The 24,299-nt window shown below is 38.9% G+C and overlaps 2 protein-coding genes across 7 annotated transcripts in view; both read left to right on the top strand.

Moving 5' to 3' along the window:
- The first annotated feature begins 2,222 nt into the window (after positions 1-2,222).
- commd6 (COMM domain containing 6) lies at positions 2,223-7,326 on the top strand. Of its 3 annotated transcripts, XM_066640990.1 has the most exons (8): positions 2,223-2,359; positions 2,440-2,554; positions 3,752-3,810; positions 3,975-4,040; positions 4,128-4,204; positions 5,313-5,481; positions 6,268-6,420; positions 6,509-7,326. In XM_066640990.1, exons 2-8 carry the CDS (start codon positions 2,530-2,532, stop codon positions 6,557-6,559), a joined length of 600 nt encoding a protein of 199 aa, XP_066497087.1. In that variant the 5' UTR covers positions 2,223-2,359; positions 2,440-2,529; the 3' UTR covers positions 6,560-7,326. The 3 variants fall into 3 exon arrangements, with proteins under 3 accessions (XP_066497087.1, XP_066497086.1, XP_066497088.1); XM_066640989.1 differs by having other exon boundaries at positions 2,314-2,554; XM_066640991.1 differs by lacking the exons at positions 2,223-2,359; positions 2,440-2,554; positions 3,752-3,810; ... (1 more) ...; positions 4,128-4,204; positions 5,313-5,481 and adding an exon at positions 5,558-5,971.
- A 1,931-nt stretch (positions 7,327-9,257) lies between these two features.
- The window catches only part of tbc1d4 (TBC1 domain family, member 4), a 46,201-nt gene continuing 31,159 nt past the window's right edge, over positions 9,258-24,299 (top strand). For all 4 annotated transcript variants that reach the window (XM_066685848.1, XM_066685850.1, XM_066685849.1 and 1 more), the window contains exons 1-7: positions 9,258-10,313; positions 18,707-19,303; positions 21,310-21,399; positions 21,704-21,808; positions 23,027-23,159; positions 23,260-23,351; positions 23,791-23,901. In XM_066685848.1, coding sequence (XP_066541945.1) covers positions 9,897-10,313; positions 18,707-19,303; positions 21,310-21,399; positions 21,704-21,808; positions 23,027-23,159; positions 23,260-23,351; positions 23,791-23,901 — 1,545 coding nt within the window. In that variant the 5' untranslated portion in view covers positions 9,258-9,896. The remainder of the gene's footprint in view (positions 10,314-18,706; positions 19,304-21,309; positions 21,400-21,703; positions 21,809-23,026; positions 23,160-23,259; positions 23,352-23,790; positions 23,902-24,299) is intronic.

The following is a 24,299-nucleotide window of genomic DNA, read 5'->3' on the forward strand; positions in this document are numbered from 1 at the left end:
CTTTGTTTGCAACTGTGAGACATATTTCACACCAATAACACACACACACACACACACACAGGTACCCAGGTGCAGATGTTTTGACGTTTGACATGAACCATTTATGTTCTCGCGGGAAAACTCCACCCGGGCAAACCATAAAAGATTCTCTGCATGGGAGTCCTACCAACATTACACTATGTCAGGCAGACCTTTACAAAAGGAACAGCCGAAGCAAAAGGATGACAGTCCAGGAGGCTCTGGAAGTCATCACTGATCATGACAGTGAAATAGAGGAAGATGTGTCTGAAGACGAAATCTGTCTTGAGTTAAATTCTGATTCTGATATTGGGGTGGCACTGTGGTGCAGCAGGTAGTGTCTCTGTCACACAGCTCTAGGGACCTGGAGTTTGTGTGTTCGAGTCCCGCTCCGGGTGACTGTCTGTGAGGAGTTTGTTGTGTTCTCCCTGTGTCTGCGTGGGTTTCCTCCAGGTGACAGTCTGTGAGGAGTTTGTTGTGTTCTCCCTGTGTCTGCGTGGGTTTCCTCCAGGTGACTGTCTGTGAGGAGTGTGGTGAGTTCTCCCTGTGTCCGCGTGGGTTTCCTCCAGGTGACTGTCTGTGAGGAGTGTGGTGAGTTCTCCCTGTGTCCGCGTGGGTTTCCTCTGGGTGCTCCGGTTTCCTCCCACAGTCCAAAAACCTACAAGTTGTTAGGTTGATTGGCGACTTAAGTGTCTGTAGAATGTGAATGTCAGTGTGTGTGTGTCTCCCTGTGAAGGACTGGCCCTCCCTCCAGGGTGTGTTTCCACCTTGCGCCCAGTGATTCCGAGTAGGCTCCGGACCCACCGCGATCCTGAATTGGATAAGCGGTTACAGACAATGAATGAATGACAAATTCTCCGGGGTCCCACAGTCCAAAAACATGGAGGGTAGGCGAATTGGCTTCTCTCATAATTGTGGTGTATGAGTGAATGAGTGTGTATGTGAAAGAATGTCTGTGTGCGTGTGAGTGAATGTGTGTGTGCCCAGATATGGATTGGTGCTCTGTCCTGGGTGAAACCCTAGTGCCCAATGTAGTCCTCCAGGTGGATGGTCGTTCCTGCTCAAGGATACGCTGTGCGCGTTTGGCTGCCATTTCTCAGCAGTGTGTGTGTTGATTGAATGTTGAATGTTGATTGTAAAGCCTCCTAGGGTTTCGAGGAAGGCCCTATATAAGTCTGATGTTAAATAAAACACATTTAGATGCATATTTGGGGCTCCTCATCCTGCCTTTGGTCTATAAGTCAGTAAGGGTTGATATCCAGTCTTTCAAAAGTAATAAAGTGGTGAAACATTAAAAAAACGTTGTATTTTTTATGTAAAACGAGTGAATTATCCTAATTGAATCATTACCTGTTAGACGTAAGGAACACCACTGCACTAAATATTGATTGAATAATTAGTAACGGAGTTAGTAATTAAATATTCACACTGCTTGTTAGGATTTTATGGGTTTCAGACATCTTTTGGCTAATTAAACATGCACCGGGTCAAATTGGCCCGGGAACACCATTGCTGTTCCTGACAAATGAACATAACAGGAGAGTTAATTATATTGCTGTGCTAGTGATTGCAACAATTCCTATATAATGTAGTCCTCATTCATTCATTTGCCTTTTCTAACCACCTCATCTTGATCAGGGTGGAATGGGTCTAGAGGCAACACAAATCACTGGGCGCAAGACAGGAACACACTCTGGAAAGGGTGTTATTCCCACAGACAAAACACCCATGTGGGGCTCAAATTAGCAGTCCAGCTGAGTGCCAGCAAGTTTAAACGTTGGTCACACATATGGACGCCCTCCAGGGTCAGTGATGGGACCAGGTTGGGTTAAATGTAGGGTCCAGCTGGGTTGTACAACCCATTATGGGCCTCACATATAATGTTACTCTGCTGCCCAAATTAATTCCATATAAGCAGCCTACTTGTGTCACACAAATAACCCATCTACTAAATCACCCAGAGTAGTTATCAACAGGAGATAATATTTTTTTAAAACCTTAATAACTTAAAAACTAAATTCTTGTTTTCGTTTTAAGTGTATTTTTGCTATTTTGTATATTGTGTAAATTTTTAAAATACACTATTTTGTATTTTGTATATTACACTGTTTTCTGTGTTTTTATTTATTTATTTATTAAATATTGTACTTTGTATCACAACATACAAAAAGGGTCAGTCCACTGCTGCTTTAGACCGATCTGAACGAGTACTTTCTCTGATGTTGACGGCGAGGTTTGATCGTGAAAGGGTTAATGCGCGCTGTCTGAAGGACTGTACAGAAATCAGCCAATCAGTGACGGGCCTGTGACGATTGCGGAAACTGTTTGTTTGTTGAAGCTAGTGAGAGATATATTTACTTCTTTTTTATACTAAATAAACTACTCGCTTTTCACCTTTTAAACATGATAACCTTTACCCAGTGTACTCAAGACTCCTAGAACCGCTCTGTATTTAGAGAGCTGAATCAGCCTTTGTAAGAGGGGTGTGTTTCGTGTTGAGTTCTCTGTGTAATGGTCGAAATGGAGCTTTCCTCTGGTGAGTTTAATGAACAAAGAAATATTATTTTCATAAGGTTTTCGTTTATTTATTTGTCGTCTAATTGCTGCTTGTTTTGAATTTTTCTTGTACTCGTAAACGTTTCTAGTCTGTATCAGAGCAATGCAGTTTAAAATCCCCCTCCGGTCATGATGCAACATCAAAACCGATCTCTTCATCAAAATTAAATGATTAGAAGCGGCTGATGTGTAACACTCAAACTTCTCTTCCGTTCAGTACACCTGGGTCTATGAATATATAATTACTCCACACCTTTGTCTACACCCAACTCACCATTTCTAGCCGTTGGTTTAAAAGCCCCACCCCAGAAGTTATCCAGATTTGTTGTTAAGATTTCTGACATAAGAAAGCCTGGAAGTTTTTGGAAGTTTGGAAGGTTAAAAACTTGATTAAAAACTGTAGAATGTCTTGAAGAAAACTACACACACACAAAGTATTAAGTAACATTTATATAAATACACCCCCTGATGTCTGAGACATTATTTTAAAATACACCTGAATGGGGTTTGGTTTAATATATGTTTCTCTAAAATCCAGTCATGATGCAGAAGTACACTGTGTGTAAAGTAAATTGTTGCAGAAAGGACTTTTTTTCCTCCCATAGTCAGAACGGCATACAGCCTCCAGGAGACATGTAGGTTGTGAACCATTTCACATTAATCCAATCTGAATAACATTGCCACAGTCAAGGTTTATATTCATTACTTTTTATCATTGGTGTGTTCCTTCCCAGATCTACAGACTATAAAAACACTATGCAAAACACTACACAGAAGACCACAGATAGTAGACGGAAATAGACAAGTTGTGGGTTTACAGGAACAATGACTGTTGTGTGTGTGTGTTTTATAGTTGTTAATAGTCCTTAGCTGTCTAGAAATGGTGTTAATTAAAGTGTCTATTTATTTAAACTAATTACAGTTTATTCATGTGTAAAATATCTGGGTGCAGTAAGTATAGCGCAAAATATAATACTTAATATTTACTAATATTTAAAACTGTTTAAAGCTCATTGACTGAATCGTTCAGACATGATGTAAGCTGTGTGAAATTCTCCTTTAAATCTGACATAGATGTAGTATGTCTAAAAAATTCAGCTCTGTCTTTAACAAAGAAAAAATCTGACTGGAACAGCTGGTATTTGAAATTATGCTAATTAAAAACATTCTTCCCCAGATGTGGATGCTGTGATTGAGAACATTGGACAACTGCCCCCAGATGTGTTTGCAGAAACGGTAAGAACTGAATGTATTCTGTGTGGTTTCTTGTTAAATTGTAATATCAATCTTTGAGGTACATAGATTTGTCATTTGATTTATTATCACACAAAGCCTGACTGGCATTTACATAGTCGTTTGTTTAGGCTACGGACGTGATTATGATCTTTTAATCTTTCTAGTGTCATGAGATTCTGCTTCATCTTCAAGGAAAAAGCAGTGCAGTGGATTTAGTAAAAAACTGCCATGTAAGATTTTCCATCCCAGTTACATTTTTCATTGTTTTGCAAAAGTGTATGTTGTTCTGTACAATGATTTTTATCTCATTCATATAGAGGTTTCAGATAGCTGGAGTAAACCTTGACTGGAAATCAGTTCAGGATATTATAAGGCTGTTATCATTTAACTTCAGGTAAAGTATATCTGCCTTTATTCTGAGTAGTATATAATAAAGTGATATTGTGTTTTTCCAAACAATTGTCAGATTTCACTGTATTGCCAGAAGTTTGTGGACACCTTCATTTTCTTCCAAAATGAAGGATGTAAATATGGAGATTATTTTTTCACCCTTTGTTAAAGTAACAGCCTCTAAATTGCTACATGGATTTTTATGCAGTTGAGCCATGAGTGCATCAATGAGGTCAGTTATTGATGTTCGATGATTAGTTCTGATGACAAATGTCACTCCAAATCACATGACACAACACATCACCAAAGGGTTTTGGGTAGATTTAGATCCACTGATCCCCACCCAGGGTTGGGGGCTTTTACACCCCACCAAATGAAGCTTGCTTTTGGGCATAGTGACTTAGGCTTGTTTTCAGAATACATCCACATTTATTTTAATTCTTTACTTTGGAGGATATACAAGCGGTGTGTGTGCACAATGTGTTCACAATGGGTGCACCTTAAGTGGAGTATATTAAACATGTTTTCCACATATTAACATGGTTTCCTATTTTTCGTATTGACACTTGGTTGTCCTTGTTTGTTTTGGTCTGTTTAACCTGGTCTTTACAATCTCACATAAATATTGGTCCAGCACCAAGCTTAGTGACACTCGGACAAGAAGGCAGGACAACTCTAATGTGTCTGCACTTGATGTTAGCTGCATCACAAATCCAGAATTACACTTTTTATACCAAGTTCTCATCATATCACAAAAAAACTATATTGTTATAGGCACTCCAGATGCTCAAATGAGTCACTAATTGACAGGCTTGACTGGCAAGCACCTCTAAAACTATACAAAATTAGGCATAAGGAAAGTATTTGTCCAAGCCCAAAGCTTATGGACTTCTAATAAAGCAGTCTAAGCTGTCACTTTGCATTAATAATTGTGTCAAAGGTGATGCTGTGTTTGATAATAGAATGGTTTGTGTACATGTTATCATTCTACATGTGATGTGGATTGTTAACTCTTAAAGCATCTTTAAAGCTCTAAAGATGAAAGGGGTGCTTTAGTCAAGCTCACGTGTTGATGTCAGCTATTTTAACTTCTTTAAATTAATTTCTTATAGATCAGCTGCAAAGAGCAAGCTCACTCCAGAGCTTCTCATCACTAAATTAAGCAAGGCTAGCTGTAAATGGTCAAAACCAGCTTTACAAGTGGTGCACCTGCTGTGGATTGAAAATGGTTCTCTTGTACAAACACACCAAGAGACCCAAGCCATGCTCAGCATTGGACAGGTCAGTTAAATGCTTAAAGTACATTTATATACTGTTTAATGCCCTGAACTACGGTCAAATTTTATTGTAAAATACTCAATATGCATACACATGATCATATATATCCTACTGTTTGAATGTCATCTATGCCTGCAACTGTAGTTTAATGTACTTTATGTAATGTATGTAATTTATATTCTGTTGAGCAGCATTGTATCCCCCATTCTCAAAGATTTCACAGAATTCATAATTTTATTTTGTCCACTCCTGAAAACTAGCATAGCCTCTGATCTGTACGCTAACACACAAATATTAGTGTCATTTCTTTCTTATCTATATTATTATTATGTACTCTTTTTAAATTATAGAGAGGCAGAAAGAAACTCCAACAACAAAAAATGTACCTCAAAGCTGTTTTCACTCTTCCTTCAAGATACATCATTAGAGAGATTTCCTGGTATTTATACCGGGAAGTCTCACTCTTGAGAATACTTCAGCACCAATATTGAATGTAAATAAACACAGATAATTGATGTAGTAAACTGTCCCCATAACAAACCAGATTGTTTGGCAATTATATTCAATAACAATATGGGTTTGTTAAATTATTATGATGAATATATATATATATATATAATTTTATTTAAAGGAAAAATGTTCATTGTTGTTTTAGCACAGTTCAAAGACACGTTTAAATTATTTATTTTGCTGAACACCTTATGATTTTTTTTGTCATCAAACAATTCTCCCAAATATGTAGTACACAACTGAAAAATAATGTGTGTAACAACACCTCTTTACTCCTAGCTGGTTGATATACAGTGGAAGCTGGGCATGGCTGTAAGCTCTGACACATGCCGCTCCCTCAACTCCCCGTACATCACCATTTTGATGAAAATTGCAGACACATATGGAGAAATCTCTTATAAGTCCTTTGAGATGACAGTTCTTCAGTTCCAGGTTTGATATTATCATCTTTATTATTCAGTATCAGCTGAAGTGCATTTTGAAATAATTAATTTACCTTTATTCTTTTTGTTTGCATCAGAACTTCTTCAAGCAATTCAAGGAAATGGCGTCTGTTTTGGAGACTGTTTAAGAATTCCACTCCAGATGGCATTTTTGTTCACCCTGGTTTGTAAAAGACATCAGTATTGCTCAATTGTTTACATTAAAGCTGTCTTGTTTTTTTATTTGTATCATTTGACAGGCTTGTTGTCAGATATTTGTCTGTGTTACATTTGCACTTTGGTTTGCATTCTTTTCCAGATTAATTTATGATGAGCAGTGCATAATGGGTTCTGAATGAAAGTACTGTTTGCTGTATGCAGTATACAAAATACCAAGGGGTGCATCATCCAACCAATCAAAATTAATTTTATTTAGATTCATTATGTAATTATGCAATTATTAATATTGGAAATGAAAACACGTGCACCCCATTATACAACTTCACACTTCTAGTTGGTCTACACAAGGTAGATCATGTGCAAAGCAGGACATGTTTTCAACTTATAGGCTTTTATGGAAGTCTTAACAGCTGAAAAGATGATAGTTGTTAGGGTTTTTTTTTTTTTTTTTTTTTGGAAGAAGCAGTCTTTTCAACCTCAAACATCTCTGATTGAATGTAGTCATCTGAGTATGTGCCCTGCACAACAAGTAGCTCTTCATTGTTTGGGTGATGAATCAGAACTGTCTCAGATGATCAGATTCTGAATGATTATTGTGATTGCTCTCCAAAAAAAAAAATTAAACAAAAAAAACTTTGTCCTGAAAATCATACATTTTCTGTTGATATTGATGTTAAAGTTTGTGTTAACTTAATGTACTTCACTTAATTACTCATAAACGCTATTCTGCATTACAATTACCATTACTCTGTGTAATATTTTACATTGCAAAAGTGTTTATTCAGAGAATGCACTACAATAAAATAGAATTTTCACCTTTTTAGGCTACTCACTCACCACTGATAATAACTGATGTGGCTTTACTTTACTATCTGCCGAAGTCTACAGCTGTAGTGAGGAAGCAGAGTGTTTGTTATGTTTTGATTCTTCCAACCCAGAAGCATGCGTCTGGAGAAGAAACTCCTGTACTGAGCTGTGCCACAAGGCCAGGGGGTGGCTCTGATGGGGTTACACGTGCTGCATATTTTATCTATTTCTGGGACTGAGAAAGAGCTTGGGTCTATGGCATCTTGTTACAAGCAGTGCACTAGAAGCATTCAGTGGAAGGGGGAATGATCTGTATGTTTTTAGCTTGAAGCACACCTGGCTACAAGTACTGAAACATCATAGGTCTGTTTATTCAAACAAATGTAATATGAGTCTAATAATGTTGACCTTGAAAGTTGACTATAAAACCTATAGAAGAACTTCAGACAACTGATGAACTTTATTTATAGATGTCCATGTGCACATACTTCCACGCAAAAAAGGTAAAATATTTTAAGCTTTTATTAATGTCAACAACAGATATTGACAAGAATATTGGAGAACGCTACAGAAGTTGCTTCCCACAGTTGATTTTTTTCCTAACGAATGGCCAGATGTTTCTTTTTTAGGCAGTTCTCACTGTACAAGAACACCAAAAAGTGGAAAAAAACTAGACTTTTTTTTCCCCTCTAGTCAGATCTCAGATTTTAGTCGTGTAGCACATTGCAAGACTGATGGTTCAGTCGCTACAGATGCCTCAGTCATCTGAGGCTGGCTAGGAGTCCTAGAAAGCAAAACTGGCCTCTCTCTCTGTGGGTAGGATGGCCCCCTTCTCTCATCATCACTAGCACATTGCTAGTCAGTCAATAGTTTGTCTTTTTATACACACAAGGAAATAAGGGAAACAGCAAATGAAACTGTTTACAGTTATATCTGGAGTAAAACAGCTGTTAGATTACAAACCCACATATACCACTTGTTCCACAAGTTAACACAATTCTCTGGGGTCTTAATGACGTGTGTCACAAGCTTTTTTCAAAATACCACAAAGATTAAACACAGTAGCTTTCTCCATAAATTCAGAACAACCTGAAAAAGTTATTTATTTACTTACTTACTTACCTACTTATCACCCCATGTCCTGTGTTCTCCCTGAGTCCATGTGGGTTTCCTCCGGGTGCTCCGGTTTCCTCCCACAGTCCAAAAACTCAAAGGTGTCCATAGATGTATGTGAGTGAATGTCGCCCTGTGAAGGACCAATGAACAATGATATGATAATGATGGAATCACTATGGGGGCAGCCATGGCCTTGAGGTTAGAACAGCAAGCATGAGGCCAAAGTATCACCCGGACCGGCAATAGAAAATTAATTCATGGCTGAAGTGTCCTTGAGCAAGGCACCTAACACCCAAACTGCTCCTTGGGCGCTGAGGTGGTTGGCAGCCCCTTGCTCCAGTTGTGTTTTTGTTCACTGCCCATAGTGTGTAACTCACTAGTGTGTGTTTGTGTGTTCACTACCGCGAATGGGTCAAATGCAGAGAAGCAATTTCCCAATAGGGGATCAATAAAGGTGTTTCATCTTGTTTTTCTAATAGTTTGAACTTTGATTTAGATTTTTAAAAAATCTACACATTACGTGAATTATTATTTTCCTTTTACAATTATTCCAAAATTTAAAAAAAATGCTTTTCCTCCGAACACGGTTATACAGACTTTTTCGTGTTTGACATAACCCACAAGGACAGCAATATAAACATATACGAGTGGTTGGCGGGACGTGATCAGACACGTGTGGTGGGAGGAGCTGTCCCTTCGTCCATATGCACTTATGTTAACGCCCCCAACAGGCTGGGCCACGCCCCTGGGGAGAGGGGGTGGGGGAGACAGAACGAGAGAGAGAGACTGCTACTGTCATAAACGGTCCACAATGAGCTCCCCAAGGGTAAGAGGGGGAGGAGAGCGGCTGTTTTAGAGAACGTTATTTTATAATATTATATCTACTACACTTTTAACTGCTCTGTGAGCTCCGTCCTGGTCCTGTAGCTGTGTTTGGAGAGGAGAACAGAAGACGAGAAAGAGGGAGAGGAGATCTGTACACTCCTTCATGCTGCTGTTTCTCGTTCTGTGTTTACACCCTGACGCCACGTTTCAGTGCCTCGCTGACTTCACCATTAGAGCTGGAGCTCCTGAATGGAGGTTTATTTGGTAAAATAAACATTTCAACCTTTTCCGGAGGAACACAGAAAGGTCTGTGTCTTAGAAAGAGTCGCTTATTTCACCCCAGGTGGTAAAGGAGCAACTTTTGTCCTGTTTTTTTCCACGTTTAGAAGGGTCTAGTTTTGCAGAGTGGGCGCTAACTGGCTTTCCACTTTCTCATGCTCCACTGCAGCCAGAGGCCGAGTTAAGAGGAGCTCAGCCACAAAAGGGCTGCTTTACTCGGTTTAGTCTTCGCCCTTCTTTGTCCTCGTCCTCAAAGGACAATACTAAGACGAAGCTGAGATGGAGGAACAGAGGAACACCACCAAAGTCTCCAGTCCCAGGCCGGAGCGGAGTTTCTCCTTGTTGTATATGGGCTGCAGTTCTCTGGACCGCAGGATCACTCTGCCCATGCTCCCGTGGCTGGTGGCGGAGATCCGGCGCCGCGGTGAGAGGAACGTGAGCGAGTCCGGGTGCGGATCGGGAGCGGCTCAGGCTCGTCCCGTGCAGCTGTGCATTTCCCCGCCGCTCCTGCGTTGCGTCCCTGCAGCCAGCAGCAGCGCCGCTGTCTTCATCTTCGAGCACAAGGCACAGTTCATATCGAGGTTCATCCACAACAGTCACGACCTCAGCTACTTCGCCTACCTCATCCGCAGCCAGCCCGAGGACCCCGAGTCCGAGGTCAGCTGCCATGTGTTCAAAGCCTCGGAGCCCAACCAGGTACGAGTCACAGACACATGAACTTACTGAGGACTGAACATAGACTTTGCATAGCCACATATCCAAAAAATATGTAATAGGAATATATATCAAACACTTCTACAGCATGGGACCCTGATAGAGACAAGATAATATATATATATTCCCTAGTCGTTCCTGCCTTTTTGTTCCCACACCTTATGAAGTATTACTGCAATTTATCTTAATTCATCCCACTCATTATTAAGTCATTTCTACAAAATCTACATCATATCTAACAGTGCCTGCAGCAGCTCAGACTCCATCATTTCAACCTTGCAGCTTCTTTCATCTCACCCAGACAGCTGATCCAGATCATCAAACTCTTGAGGGGTGTGGTGTTTATGTACCGGAATGACTTAAGCAGGATAGTCCAATAGGAACATTGTGTTCAGAGCGTCTCAAATCAGGAAAGTCTTATGGGCTGCCCTGATAACAGCAGAGAAAACATTGTTGCACTGAATATCCGACAGATGTTTCTCAGTGTAAATGCAAATTTGGGGCAGTGCAAGGAGCAAAAGATGTTAGATGATTAACTTGTGTTCGTAGGACATCAGTGCAGATGACAGTCACTGAGAGGATCTACATGTTACAATCAGTTCGCACCTGAAAGTCTGTAAGGTCCGGACTTGTTGAAGTGATGGCCATAGAAATTGAAACCTTGTTTTTGTAACATGCTCTTCTTGTGAGCTGGTGTATATATTCAGACTAAATTGATTATAGTTCTGCTACTGTGTGGATTACGTCATGCTGTCTGTTGTATTTTATGGATTTTTTGAATGTCTGTACTGGGCACTAATATAGTGTAACTGTGCACTATTGCAAATGTTCAGAGCATGTACGAGAGAGCTATGAGGAGATCTACACAAGATTTGCAAGTGAAACATCATCCTGTCATGTTTGACCTTTTGGTTTATGCACGTTGACCTTTACTGTAAAACTTTTTTCATCTGGTTTCATGTTTGAATTAAGGTTTAAGCGGCTTGGTCTGTGTGTATTTGCATATAAAAGACACTTGAACAGTTTGATGAAAAGCTTGTCTCCCATGCTGTTGTACAGTCCAATTAAAAACTGTAGCCTTATGCAAATGTCTAAATCAAGCTGATTTTAATTGGATAACACTGCTTCTAAAAACTCCCTTATGTACCTCCCACCAACAGTACTTCCTGGATATGACTAAAAGCACACAAATCATGGTCTGTTTTACTAATAATATATAAAAAGTTACTTACATCTAACATAATGGATTCATTATGATCTTCTCCTAAGGAACTGAACACGGACTCTTTATCAACCAGGAATTTTACTCTATTCTTTCCCTTTGTAAATGTGTGTATTAAATGTGTATATTTGACTTACATATTTGACCCACACTGTGGTATTATGTTCACTTTTTACAAGGACAAGTCAACGATTCTATTTAGCGAATCATCTCCGAGCACATGACTGTATGAGTGCTCTGTTTGGTGTGTGAACATGAGCAAGGGTGAGGTTCTGTTCCTGGAGTGAAGCGTGGCGTTAGTGCACGCAGCTCTCCAACAGGCAACATGAGCACCTCATTGCTGTGTTGTTATGCAAGAAAAACTGGCTGGATAGCAACACGTGCCAGAGGGACCATGAAGAATTTCTCTTCGCCTACATCTCTCTCCCCTTTGTCAGACTATTCCTAAACATAAAACTAAACTTTGTTTGGGGTCCAGTAATGCTGATATTTGCATTTCATAGGATGTGGTATTTTTCCCTTACCCTCATATCCAGAACCCAGAAAAGTGGCACAGCAGAGGCTTTCTGCTTTTACCACTGGCCTGAAGGAGCTCATTGTTTTCCTCTACTGAAACAGGAATCCCCCCCAAAGCAGGATGGTTGTTAGTTGGAAAGCACATTTAAAATAAAAATTAGTGCTCTTTGAAATCAGTTTAACATGGTTTAAAAATTAAAGTAAAAATGATAAACATCTCATCTTTTCAGAGGGTTCGTTTATATTCCTGCAGTGTTCTTTGCCTAACAAGACAGAGAAAGTAGTGCTTGACTTGAAAAGTATTTGGAATACATGTTGTCCTTGGATTTCTTGGCTTAACTTAAAGGCATGACTGTAATCAAAAAAACACTTTTTATACAATTCAGAAGATGTTCCCTTGCCGTTTGCTAGCTCTCCACTATGTTTGTGTGCCTGAAACGTGTGTTTACGAAACCCCAGTGTCTGTAAATGAGAACAAATACAAAAATAAAGTGACTTGGTCTAGTATGCTAAGCTCTCTCTCTTTGCTCATGGTATCTGGAGTGTCTTTAGACAACTGAGATAATCCCAAGTGTAAAAAGCATAAACCAAAATAAGGATTGCTCTAGTCCTGCTCTGTAAGTAGATAACATTGACTTATTTTTGCTGTTTAGGATCGCTTAAGATTGAAATGTCTCCAAATTAGGGAGACGGCTAACTGCAATACCGAAAATGCTACAAAACAACTTTTACAAGAGTTACAAATGGGTTTCTTTGGTAATTTAAACAGTGAATAAAAACTTCTGCCATGTACAAACAACAGTTGTTTCCCCCCCAAAAATACGCCATTCCACCTTAAAAGACACAGCTTAGAACTGCGTTCTCCCACAGTCATAGACGTTCACTTTAAGAGGAATCACTGTGATTTGACCACTTAAGCTAACTTAGTCTTTTTTAATCATTATTATACTACACTGAATATGCAGAAGATAATAGCTTTCACTAGAATTGGGATATACCAAAAATGATGGCTGCATGGTTCTAGCTATACCAATTATAATAATTGCTTAAAATTGCAACGGCTATATTCATTGTAATGTATTAGAAATCATAAAGGCACTGAAATATGGATCAATATAGTTACTTTGTCTTGGATTATAAGAATATCTTGATTAATTGAAACAGAAACACTGGTCTGGATGTTGGGCAAGATGCTTACAACACAGCAAAACAAACATGGTGCTAACGATGAAGGAAATGGGAAATATGAAGCATCACACTGTTTTTCATAAAATATTCGCTAATATCCGCTTATGTGGTTATATAAACGTATACCCACATTATAAATATAGAACCTGGGAATACATTCACCTGAGTTAGAATTGCAAAGAAATACACAGGGTTTGTTTTGTAAGGGTTTCAAATGCTTTAAAGGAAGTAAAATACAGGTGTTATTATGCACAGCCATACCCAAATGAACTGGCCATCATTTAACACTGCTCTGCTAAATTTATATATGTTTTTTCTTCAAGCAAATATCTGTTGATACTGATATGATTCTTATATCGTCATGAATTTTTTTCTTAGGACTGGTTCTAATTGTGATGTTATATTTTAAATATATAAAAGTTTATTTATAAATGGGATAGCTTGTTTTAGCAGATCCTAGAGTATATGAATCATCCATCTGTATAGTCTAGGCCTTTTGCATAGCATTTAACCAGGCGGTTCCTAGTACTTGTGACAATAAGAACACATAAAGTTTGGCTTTATGCAGCCTTTTTCTGAATAAAGGAAGCTGTCCTGGTGTCTATAAAATTAGACAGTGAAAGTTGTTTTGTGCCAGTCTGAGTCATGTCTGGCCACAACATGGTTGAGTGCTGCACCAAACCTAGAAACATGAGACAGAGACTACAATGGGAAAACCCACAACACTGAAACTGACGCCACCAGGACCCTGTCCCAGACACCAGAGCAGTCATTAATGCTCACAGAGGTGTTCGATGTTCTTATGTTTTATACTTGAGTTCTTCAGAGGAATTGCTTATTGTGAAGTTTTATTTTTATTATTGTTACCAAGTCATTTCTGATCAGCTTTATTTCTCAAAGACCACACTTTGACCCAGTTTAAACCTGGTCCTTTCATTGGGACTAGGATTTGGATTGCATTTTGATAAGGTTGTAATCACATGTATTTCCCCTTGGTAGTCAAAGCGTCTCTGGTTAGTCACTCCGTACTGCAGAACATTTTGTTTTGTCCGGGGACGGAGAGTCTGCGTCCTCTGTGATTGGCCTTCTTGCAGTCATGGATCATGTGCATTGTTGTAATGCGGGTGTGGGTTTTGGGGGCCGAATCTTGCTTAGAGAGAGGGATGGATTTACACTTCCATAATTTCTGGTTAAAATCTGATTTTAAATGCATATTTTGTAAATTTTAATCTGTGTTTTTATAGTGATAATCTCTGTGTGGACATGACCCTGCTATTTAAGACACTTGAAACTAGGTTTGAATGGAGTGAGAATGCCGCCTGTTGTTTCATGTGTCTTGAGTATCAGGATTATACTTGGATAGATGTTATTGTCCATTTACACCTGGTCATTTCATGTGAATTATATGTGATTGCATCCTGTTAAGATTTATGCCACACACATTTATGCTTGGTAGTGAAATGTGTCTCCAGTTGCTGATTTTTTCCAGAGACCAATGATATCCAACCACCAATACATTGTGATGTATTCAGCTGGATTTATTTTGCTGTATGTGGACTGGAGAAACAGATGGATTTACACTTCTGTAAAAATTGTGCCTAATAGTGTTTGTGTGTTTTTACATCTGTACACAAATCCGGATATAATCCTCATACTCAAGATGCAGTAAATAAGCCTATTCAATGCAGACACTCAGTGTGTCTATATCTGATCAGTCAAAACACTTTAGAATGTGGTCCTTTTATTCCAGAAGTTACACGGTTCTAAATGCATCCATCTCTCCAGCTCAACCAAAGCTCTGCCCAGTACCTCCCACACCCCTCTTTTACAAATGTCATAATGCATGTGATCCCTTGAAGAGGTATGGTGGTGCTACAGGTAATGTAGCTGCTACAAGGATTAAGGGCCCTGTGCTTGTCTGCAAGGATTTGGTGTGTTCTCCCCATGTCTGCATTGGTTTATTATGAGTTTCCCAGTTTCCTTCCATAGTCTGAAATTGCATGTTGGCAGGTGGATTGGCTATGTAAAAGTGTTCATACACTCTCAGGAAAAAAAGGTATGGTAGAGGTACATTATTGGTCTTTAAAGGTACAAATTGTGTAAATGTACCTTTAAAGGTACAGCAATGTGTAAAAGTCCAGTTTTGTTCCTTAAAGGGACATTACATTGTCTTCTCTATCAGGAGAGATACATGTTTGTAATCTTTCATTACAGGAATGTTTGATTGGTGTCTTTGGGGTGTGTTTTTGCCTTGAGTCTAATGATTCTGGGTAGGCTCTCAACCCACTGCGACCCTGAACAGGATTAAGTTTTACACAAAATATAGATTAATGAATCATATCATGATTCAATCCATATAGGCCATTTATCACATGAAATGACCTTGGGGGGTAATCCAGAAAGCTGGATTTCTCAGTTAGCCAGTTAACTTAAGCTCAAATTTGAGGACTGTCCAATTAGAACATTCCTCAGCTCTGTTCCTATTGAACAGGCTTGACGTTTTGCTTAAGTAATCTGGCCAAACTGAGAGATCCTGTTTTGTGGGATACCTCTCAGGTTTAAAAGGAATCTATATGTCATGACCCAACGGTGAATGTTTCATAGTAAAGGCAGACTTACTAAAAACCACACTGGAAATCACAACAAAATAATTTTACAAAGAGGTCCATAAATCTACAATTCTGTCTGCTAACAGTAGCCAGGGATAAGGTTAATGCTGTGTCATAATAACTGTGAGACATAAGTCTGTTACAACTGATTAGTCTCTATTAACGTATCTTGTAATTCTGTTAATGTGTCTTGATTGTTTCCCTGTGTTCCTAAATGACTCACGTAAGACTGTCCTGGATCATGTTTAGGAAGTTGGCTTGTTAACTTAAATTACATACAACTTAACAAGGGTAAATCATATAGCGGTGCTTGTGATGTCATCAGAAAAGTGCAATACTAATATTTCATTGCTTCAAGCTTTAGAACGGATGTTGGTGTAGGAACTTCCTTGACCTTCTGGATATGAGCAAGATGCATTGTTTGTGGCTTTACTACAAACTCACTGCAAATAACCTAACATGCTTCTTAGACTGTTAAATCTGTTTATTGCTGATAATTCAGAAGGGTTAGAGATGTCAGTTTTCCTCAGGGGTCTGTGAAGTCAGAGATTTGCTGGAAATGTTTTATGTATTCATTGGTAATCCGCCAGCTGTCAGTTTAAAAAAAAAACAAGGAGCCGCACCCTTTCTCTTGCTTCCACAAGTCAGCTTTTTTGTGACATGTCCAATGTTGCTTGCTTTCCATTCTGTAGTCAAGGCATTTGTATCAGTAGCAGTGTGATATGTCCAAAAATTATTCTTGGGCACGTAAATAGTTTACTCAGTAAGACCTACCTTTGTAGGATGTGTGTAGTCTATTTGTGGTGTCAGTGAAAGAAAAAGATGAGGGGGGAAAAAAGCAGCCATACTTGTTTCATAATGTTAGATTGCAGTAGAAGCTAATCCCGACGGACTACAAAATGCATAGTTTGGAAAAGTTGTTTTTCTTGGAACTAAATTTTGTTTCTCAAATATTGTAACACTTTATCACGAGGGAAAATCTTTTCAATTGATATTAGCAGCCATTATGAATGACATGTAATTTACAGGAGAATATAAAAGCTTTGTTTTCAATGGATGTAACCAGCCACTAATAATTCCAAGTAATTATCACATTTTTCTGATTGGCAGATCATCATAAAATTTTGACACAAAAGACTGTTGTTATCAAATGTCATTTAAAAATCAACTAAAATTGCATTGTCTAGACAGCGTCAATATGCTAAATGGACATGGGTGTGTGGCTATAAAGGTTGTCATGGTTCCGCATTTCATGCTACTGAAAGTGATAACAGACTGTTTACCCTCTGCAACTGAGCTCATTTAACTCACACAGCTAAATACCTTTTTTATGAACACAAGTACGTCTCTCAAACACGTCTACTGCTTCTTATCTTCAGCAGCGATATGAGTGTGCACAGCATGGAGCTATGTTTGGTTTATTCTCTATTGCTGCCTTGAACAAGTAATCCATTTGACCTTGGTGTTGACTGGAGCCTTGTGTTTTTAACTCCAAGTGCTCAAGTTGCCATTACAATGTGATGTTTTTTTTGTGGTGGACTTGCTATAGTCACTGAGGTTTTAAAATTGTTCATACACTGAAGGGCATTTAGCACAGCACAGATTTTGGTTTACTCATGGGCAGTTGGGATGTAATCATACACGTATTTCACAATAAAATCTTTGTGGTTTGTGAGACACAATCCATTATGTTTTGATGTACTTGGACTTTTTATTAACAATGTTAAACTGATAAGAAAATAACATTAATAGTTGGCTTTTTTTAAAAATCAAATACAGAGTATGAAATACGTTCTTTGCACTTAATCCATGATTAATTTTGCTCTCTTTTTAATGAAACACATAGTTATCTGTGTTCTGATACTGACAATATCAGTGAAATGCCCAAAAGAGGAAGTTACATAGCCTGACATCATTTATCACAATAACAGTCAATATTGTGACGTTGCTCACCCAGGAGAGATGTACATTTTTATGAGGGGTGTATATTGAAGTATCTCTACCTACTCTGAGAGCTATTCTGGTGTCCATTTGGTGCTGTTAGCACTCCATTTATATCACCTCTGAGCCTCCCTGGTGCTTGGCCCAGATCTGTCACACAAGCATGGTTTGTGCTTTCCCAGCAAGAGCAGTCTTGCTAATGTAAATCAGTTTTACTTTCTTTGCAAAGCCTTGTTTATACTTAATTTCAAGTGATGTGACAGGAACTTTCCAAGCCTTTGGAAGACGGGTGAATTAGTTTGCTTTATACAGACCCTCACTTTAGTAATTCTGTTTGATATACTTGCGTTTTATGAGAAAATTTGATTTTAGCATCCAGGAATGTCCTGGCTTGCTCTTAGATTTATGTGAATTTTGCATGCCAGGCAACCCAGAGACAAAGGGCACCAATACCAGCCTTTGAGACACTGTTATTTTCATAAAGACTAGTGAGTTTAGTTTTAAATCTCACTGTATATTTAAGGAGACTATATTAATCAGTGTAAATTTGCATACTGTTAAGTCTGTGGTTACTTGTGGCCTTATGCTGCGTAAATGTTATTTTACTAAAGTGAGGTAAGATTTTGCTTTTTGAATATAGTGATTTAGGCTGAGTAATCTCTTTTTTTAGGGACTTGCACCAGATTATATTTATCCCAATTCCATGACTCTCATTTCCATGTGTCAGGATTTACTGAGTGACTGCAGGACACACCACTGTCTGTAAATCCTTTCAGAATTATATGTAGAATACTATCGCAGTATTATGTATTAATATTATCACATTATTTATCCCTTTGCTTGCTAATGGAAATCATGGCCAAGTTTGAGACATAAAGGCTTTCTTCTCCTCTTTTCAGGTTGCTGAAGTAATCAGCAGCATCAGGCAGGCCTCTAAAACTGCACTAAAGGAGGAAAACAAGCCTAAGCTGGAAGGAGAAGAATCTTTTTACAATTCCCAGAAGTTTGAAGTGCTTTACTGTGGCAAGGTGACTGTCAACCACAAAAAAGCTCCCTCCACCCTCATCGATGACTGCATTGAAAAATTTCGGCAGCATGAGTTGGAGCGTAAGAGACTTAATCTCCTGAATGGCCAGCGTGGCTCCTCTGAGACCCCTGTGGACTTCACTGTTGGGGAAGATCCACTGAGTGCCTCACTCGCTGGGGCTGTGGAGGCAGAACTGGGAGCTGGAGAGCAGGCCAGAGTGAGCAATGGGAAGCTGGGCGGAAGTCCCAGCATGGGAAGCCTGCGTGGAGCTTTCCCAGAGTGTATCCTGGAGGATTCAGGCTTTGAGGAGCAGCAGGAGTTCCGCACACGCTGCAACAGCCTGGCTGGCGGCTTGCAGAGCAGGTCGATACAGACCGGGGCAAAAGCCCCAACACGCAGGAGACATGCCAGTGCACCAAACAATGTCCAGCCCTCAGATGCAGATAAGAACCGCACCATGCTGTTCCAGGTAAGAATGCGTGTAGGCATAAGTTTACTGATAAACTATTTTGTGGCTACGAATATCAAAAATGTAGTTTTCTTAAATGCTGCATTTGACCTACACATCATGCTGAGAGAGAGAGAGAGAGAATTGCTATTAGTTTTTTTTCCTCCTTTTCTTATTTTCTTCATAACACCTATAACAGCTATAACCTTAAAAAGGAATCAAACAGTATAATTACTCTAGGTTTGTGTGGGGGTGTTGTTGTTCCTTCCCAAAACAGCTCTGACCTGTCCAAGTCATATTAGTGGTAAGGTTGAATTGCCACGGGTCTGACTTCTTAAACCAACACATCCCACAGATATCTGAGCAGAGTGAGAACTGGGGGATTTTGAGGTCAGTCTGTGCAAAGTGCAGTGTGTTAGTGCTCATGAAATTCATACACAGCTGGGTGCGATGTGCTGTCTGTTATGACACACTCCTACTGTTGTTATCATTAAAAATTTCTGTGATTTGTGACACAACAGGCCTTATATTAGTCCAAACAATATGGGATATGATATATCATATTGGATAGGTTTAGTTACCCTAGAGCCTTGGTTGCCCTAAAATAATATCATGATATTTCATGGTATTGTTTGTGATAATGATATTCTTGGAGATATGACAAACACTGAAATATATTTAATTAATTTCAAGAACATATACTATTCCAAAAAAACAAAAAAATAAACAAACTAAAAATACAAATGCTTATATTTTGGTACAAATATTGGTTTCAAACAAGAAAAAAAAATCTGTACACATTTGATTAGTTTGTAAACAGCAGTAACATACCAAGGTTCTGATTTTGTATAAAATAATTTAACAAAAATAATTACCACATAACTGAGATGCAGAAAATATAGTGTATGTGTATAAACAGAAAACCTAAACAATTATACAAAAAATACCCATTAAACTTTAAATCAAATACAAAATAAGAGCTATTCTGAGTCAGTGTAGTCTGTCTGCATCGGTTAGTGCTCACAGTGACTGTTGAGCTCTTTTTGCAGCGTTTTTGACTTTCCTAATACTCAACTGGGTGCTTCTGATGCAGTGTTGAGACAGATAAGTTGTTTCCCCCTTATGTTGTTAAAGGCTTTTTGCATATCTTACATGTTACAGTGGTTTGTTTTGCATCTGATAATATGTAACCAAACCACCTCCACATTACTATTATTATTGCAGCTGCTGCGCATCTCAATACCTCACAATATAATGTATTATCTTTAAAAGTTTTTAAAGGCATGCATAAGGCTGCACAATATGGCCAAAATTTATATCACAATTTATTTCTAAATTTCAGTCGATGTGTAATCGATATAATTCTGATATCGATATATAAACAACATAAGACCACAGATAAACTGCCAAGAACAAACAAATTCATGACATCACCATCAGACATAAACCTCTTGGCTTTTTCAGTATTAATAAAACCCTGTAAAGCACATCGGTCAGTGACAGATGCGGTAAATAATGTATATTGAAATATTGAAAATGTGTGTTAAAAATCATATCATTATTATAAAAACACTTTATATTTAATGCATACTGAGATTGAATCATTGTCCAGCCCTAAGCTGGAAGCCCTTGCTTCTGATGGGTAACTGGATTAAATCAGTCAGCTGTAACAAAGTTGCCAGCTTTAAAATGTATCTCTTTATTAAAAGCCTCACACATCCTTGGAGGCTATCACATTTCTCACTAAATATCAAGTGTGCTAGCTACAGTCAGATGGCCACCCAAGGCTGTTTTCTCGGAAGAGCTCCCACTTAAAATTCTCACAGTTAAATTTCTTCTAAGCAGTCACTCATGTGGCCTCTGTGACCTTGATAATGTGTGTGGGAGTATTGTAGCTTCTGAAATAAATTTCACAAAGGCAGGATCCATCTGGTTAGACCTCAGTATTGTGGGATATGTATTTTTGCACTTTCCTCTTTGATGGATGAAAGGTAACTTGTGAAAACAGCTGTATTTTGTGGTTTCAGGTGGGACGGTTTGAAGTGAACCTCATCAGCCCTGACAGCAAGACTGTAGTGCTGGAGAAGAATTTCAAAGATATCTCATCCTGCTCTCAGGTTTGTGATCTGGAATTTGTCCCAAGGTTTGTTTACTGGCAGACTGATCTTATGAAAGGCATTCTCAGCATGTACCTTTCATACTGGTGAATCTTCATGTTTGGAGGAGTTGTTTATGTGCTGGCTTCAATCTGTCTAGCATAATTTAATATTATTGTCTGACTTTCTGACAGCTTAGAGAAATGTAGGCCTTTACATTCGTTTTCTGCTTAGAGCTTTTTAAATGTCTTTAAGAAGTGTTATGAGAAGACGTATAAGATGACTTTCTTTGTCTCTTATTTGTCATCCCATGCAACACTCTTAGGCAGTGAAACAAACAGACCACTTTGGCTTCATCTGCCGGGAGGTGGTGGAGTCTGGACCCAGCCAGTACATGTGTTATGTGTTCCAGTGTGCCAGCGAATCTCTGGTAAGCAGCTTGACACCGCCTATTCCCCACCTGCCACATGCACACATGCCATTAATCCATTATTTATTATCTGGTGGAGAGGGAACAATGAATGTGTCCTGCTTGTGGTGTGAATGTAATCTTTGACACACTTCTGGCTTCAGACTTAAATCTACATGGATGCCACTGAAAAGGGTTTAGATAAAGGTTGTTGTTTTAAGGTATTATGTGCCAGTGCCCTTATCAAAACAAGCTACGTTCATTTATGAGGTTGAAGGAGCACACACAGTTGGAGGCAAGTGTGTGATGTTACACTTTTAGCCACAAGGAGCTATAAAATAAGACATAATGCAAAACTAATAAGTCAAATCTTAGACTCGAGCGATTGGCTGATCATTTACATTAGAAATAAGGGAAGCTGTTGATTGTTGAGCCTTATTTCCGTTTGTCCCTTTACAAACATAGTTTTTCACACCAGCGAGGAATTTTCCAAGAGAGTCATAAGTGACGGATAAAATGGTTGATTTTGTTGGATACATGTGGAAACAAGTTAATATGTAGTGTCCTGGTACAGCTTCCAAAGCTTTGGAGGCTATTATAATTGCATTAAAAATTGTGCCAGGTGTGTATGAGATGGTCTGTGACACAACTAAGCAAGTGATTTAGATAACAGCAAATGTAGGAAATAAGGAAGAAAAAATATGGAAAAAAAAAATGGAGAAAGGAGCCCCTTGCTAAACATAGGCCAAAAAGAGTCTTTATACTATTTAGAATGAATGGGCTTTCAAGTCAAGGCACCCTATTTTACAAATCAGATTCATTCATTATCTGTAACCGCTTATCCAGTTCAGGATCGCGGTGGGTCTGGAGCCTACCCGGAATCATTGGGCACAAGGCAGGAACACACCCTGAAGGGTGTGCCAGCCCTTCACAGGGCGACACACACTCACACATTCACCAATCCACCTACCGACGTGTGTTTTTGGACCGTGGGAGACCATGGGAAAACACACCAAACTGCTCACAGACAGTCACATGGAGCGGGACTTGAACCCACAACCTCCAGGTCCCTGGAGCTCGACTGCGACACTACCACTTCCAGCTTATACCAAATATATCTCCTTCTCCAACTGCAGCATAGAATGAAATCTTGTTTTTTCTAAACCCTGAATACATCATCAGTTGTTATTGATGCTTTTCTTTATGCATGAATGTAGAAACCTCTTTTCCTCTTTTCAGGTGGATGAAGTGATGCTGACAATGAAGCAGGCCTTCAGCACAGCTGCAGCCCTGCAGAGCTCTAAGACACATGTCAAACTGTGCGAGGCTTGCCCCATGCACGACCTGCATAAGCTTTGTGAGAGGATTGAAGGTATGTCCACTACCTCTGCATGTTCACCCTCTATAAACTGCCTACCTCTTAGTTGAAAGCAGTGTTTTTCCTGTTGTTTTTTCCTTTTCTGTGGCTGCAGGGTTGTACCCTCCCAGGGCAAAGCTGGCTATTCAGAAACACCTCTCTCTGCTGAGTGATAATGAACAAGCAGACATTTTTGAGCGTGTGCAGGTAAGTATGAAATGAGGGTATCATAACAGTAGTGGAACACAATGAATGTTTGTGTATTAGCCAGTAGTACTCTTTCAGGGATTGTTACTAAATTATGACTGGGGAGGTACACTTAAAGGTGTATATTTAATACCTTAAGTTAGGAGACACTTACAGATCCATTGTAGTTGTTATTATAGCATTTCATTAATTTCATACTGTATAGCTGGATTTTTACTTTTATAAAATGGTTTATTAATAGACACCACTATGCAAATTTCCGCTTGGAAAATGAATGTCATTAAGATTTAAGGTACACAACTGGACCTTAAGACTATTGTAAGGTCATTTTACAAATGTGTGCTTTTAAAAAACACACATATATATATATATATATATGTATATATCTGTGTACAAATTAATTTATTAATTGTGACTGTGTTTTTATATTTCTGTGCAGAGATTGAAGCCAAGCTCTGATCAGGAGGAGAATGAGCTGGTTATTCTTCACCTCAGGCAGCTGTGTGAGATCAAGCAGAAAACCCACATTCACATTGGAGAAGGTCCTCAGGTACGACAACCCTCTCTTAGAATGCAGAGGAAAAAGGGCAGTTTAGGTTGAAACCCACCAAATGTCTCACCCACCTGGACTGACTTTCAGTTTCTGCCATGCCTCAAGCTGTGACCTGCTTCTAATGGGATAAGACAGATTTTGCATGTCATCACAGTGGATAAGAGTATGGCTAACTATGCAATTATGATTCTGAAATACAACAATATGCCACATCCTTGATATAGGTGGTGGAGAACTATTGTTTGTTGGTTTAAAGAAGAGCAGAAAGATCAAGAACAGTCAAAACTTTTCCAAACATAGCACTTTTTATCAGGTTCAAGGCCACCAACTGGAAAGATTATGTACATTTTAAAGCATGTAAAGTACTCCCCTTAATTTCAACATATTCCAATTCC

This window comes from Hoplias malabaricus, chromosome 12 (genome assembly GCF_029633855.1).
Source record: "Hoplias malabaricus isolate fHopMal1 chromosome 12, fHopMal1.hap1, whole genome shotgun sequence".
NCBI lineage: Eukaryota > Metazoa > Chordata > Actinopteri > Characiformes > Erythrinidae > Hoplias > Hoplias malabaricus.

Coding starts and splice junctions, on each gene's coding strand:
- commd6 (XM_066640990.1), top strand. CDS start 2,530: ATGGTCGAAATGGAGCTTTCCTCTG. Junction 3,811..3,974: donor CAGATGTGTTTGCAGAAACG/GTAAGAACTGAA, acceptor TAATCTTTCTAG/TGTCATGAGATTCTGCTTCA. Junction 5,482..6,267: donor CCATGCTCAGCATTGGACAG/GTCAGTTAAATG, acceptor CTTTACTCCTAG/CTGGTTGATATACAGTGGAA.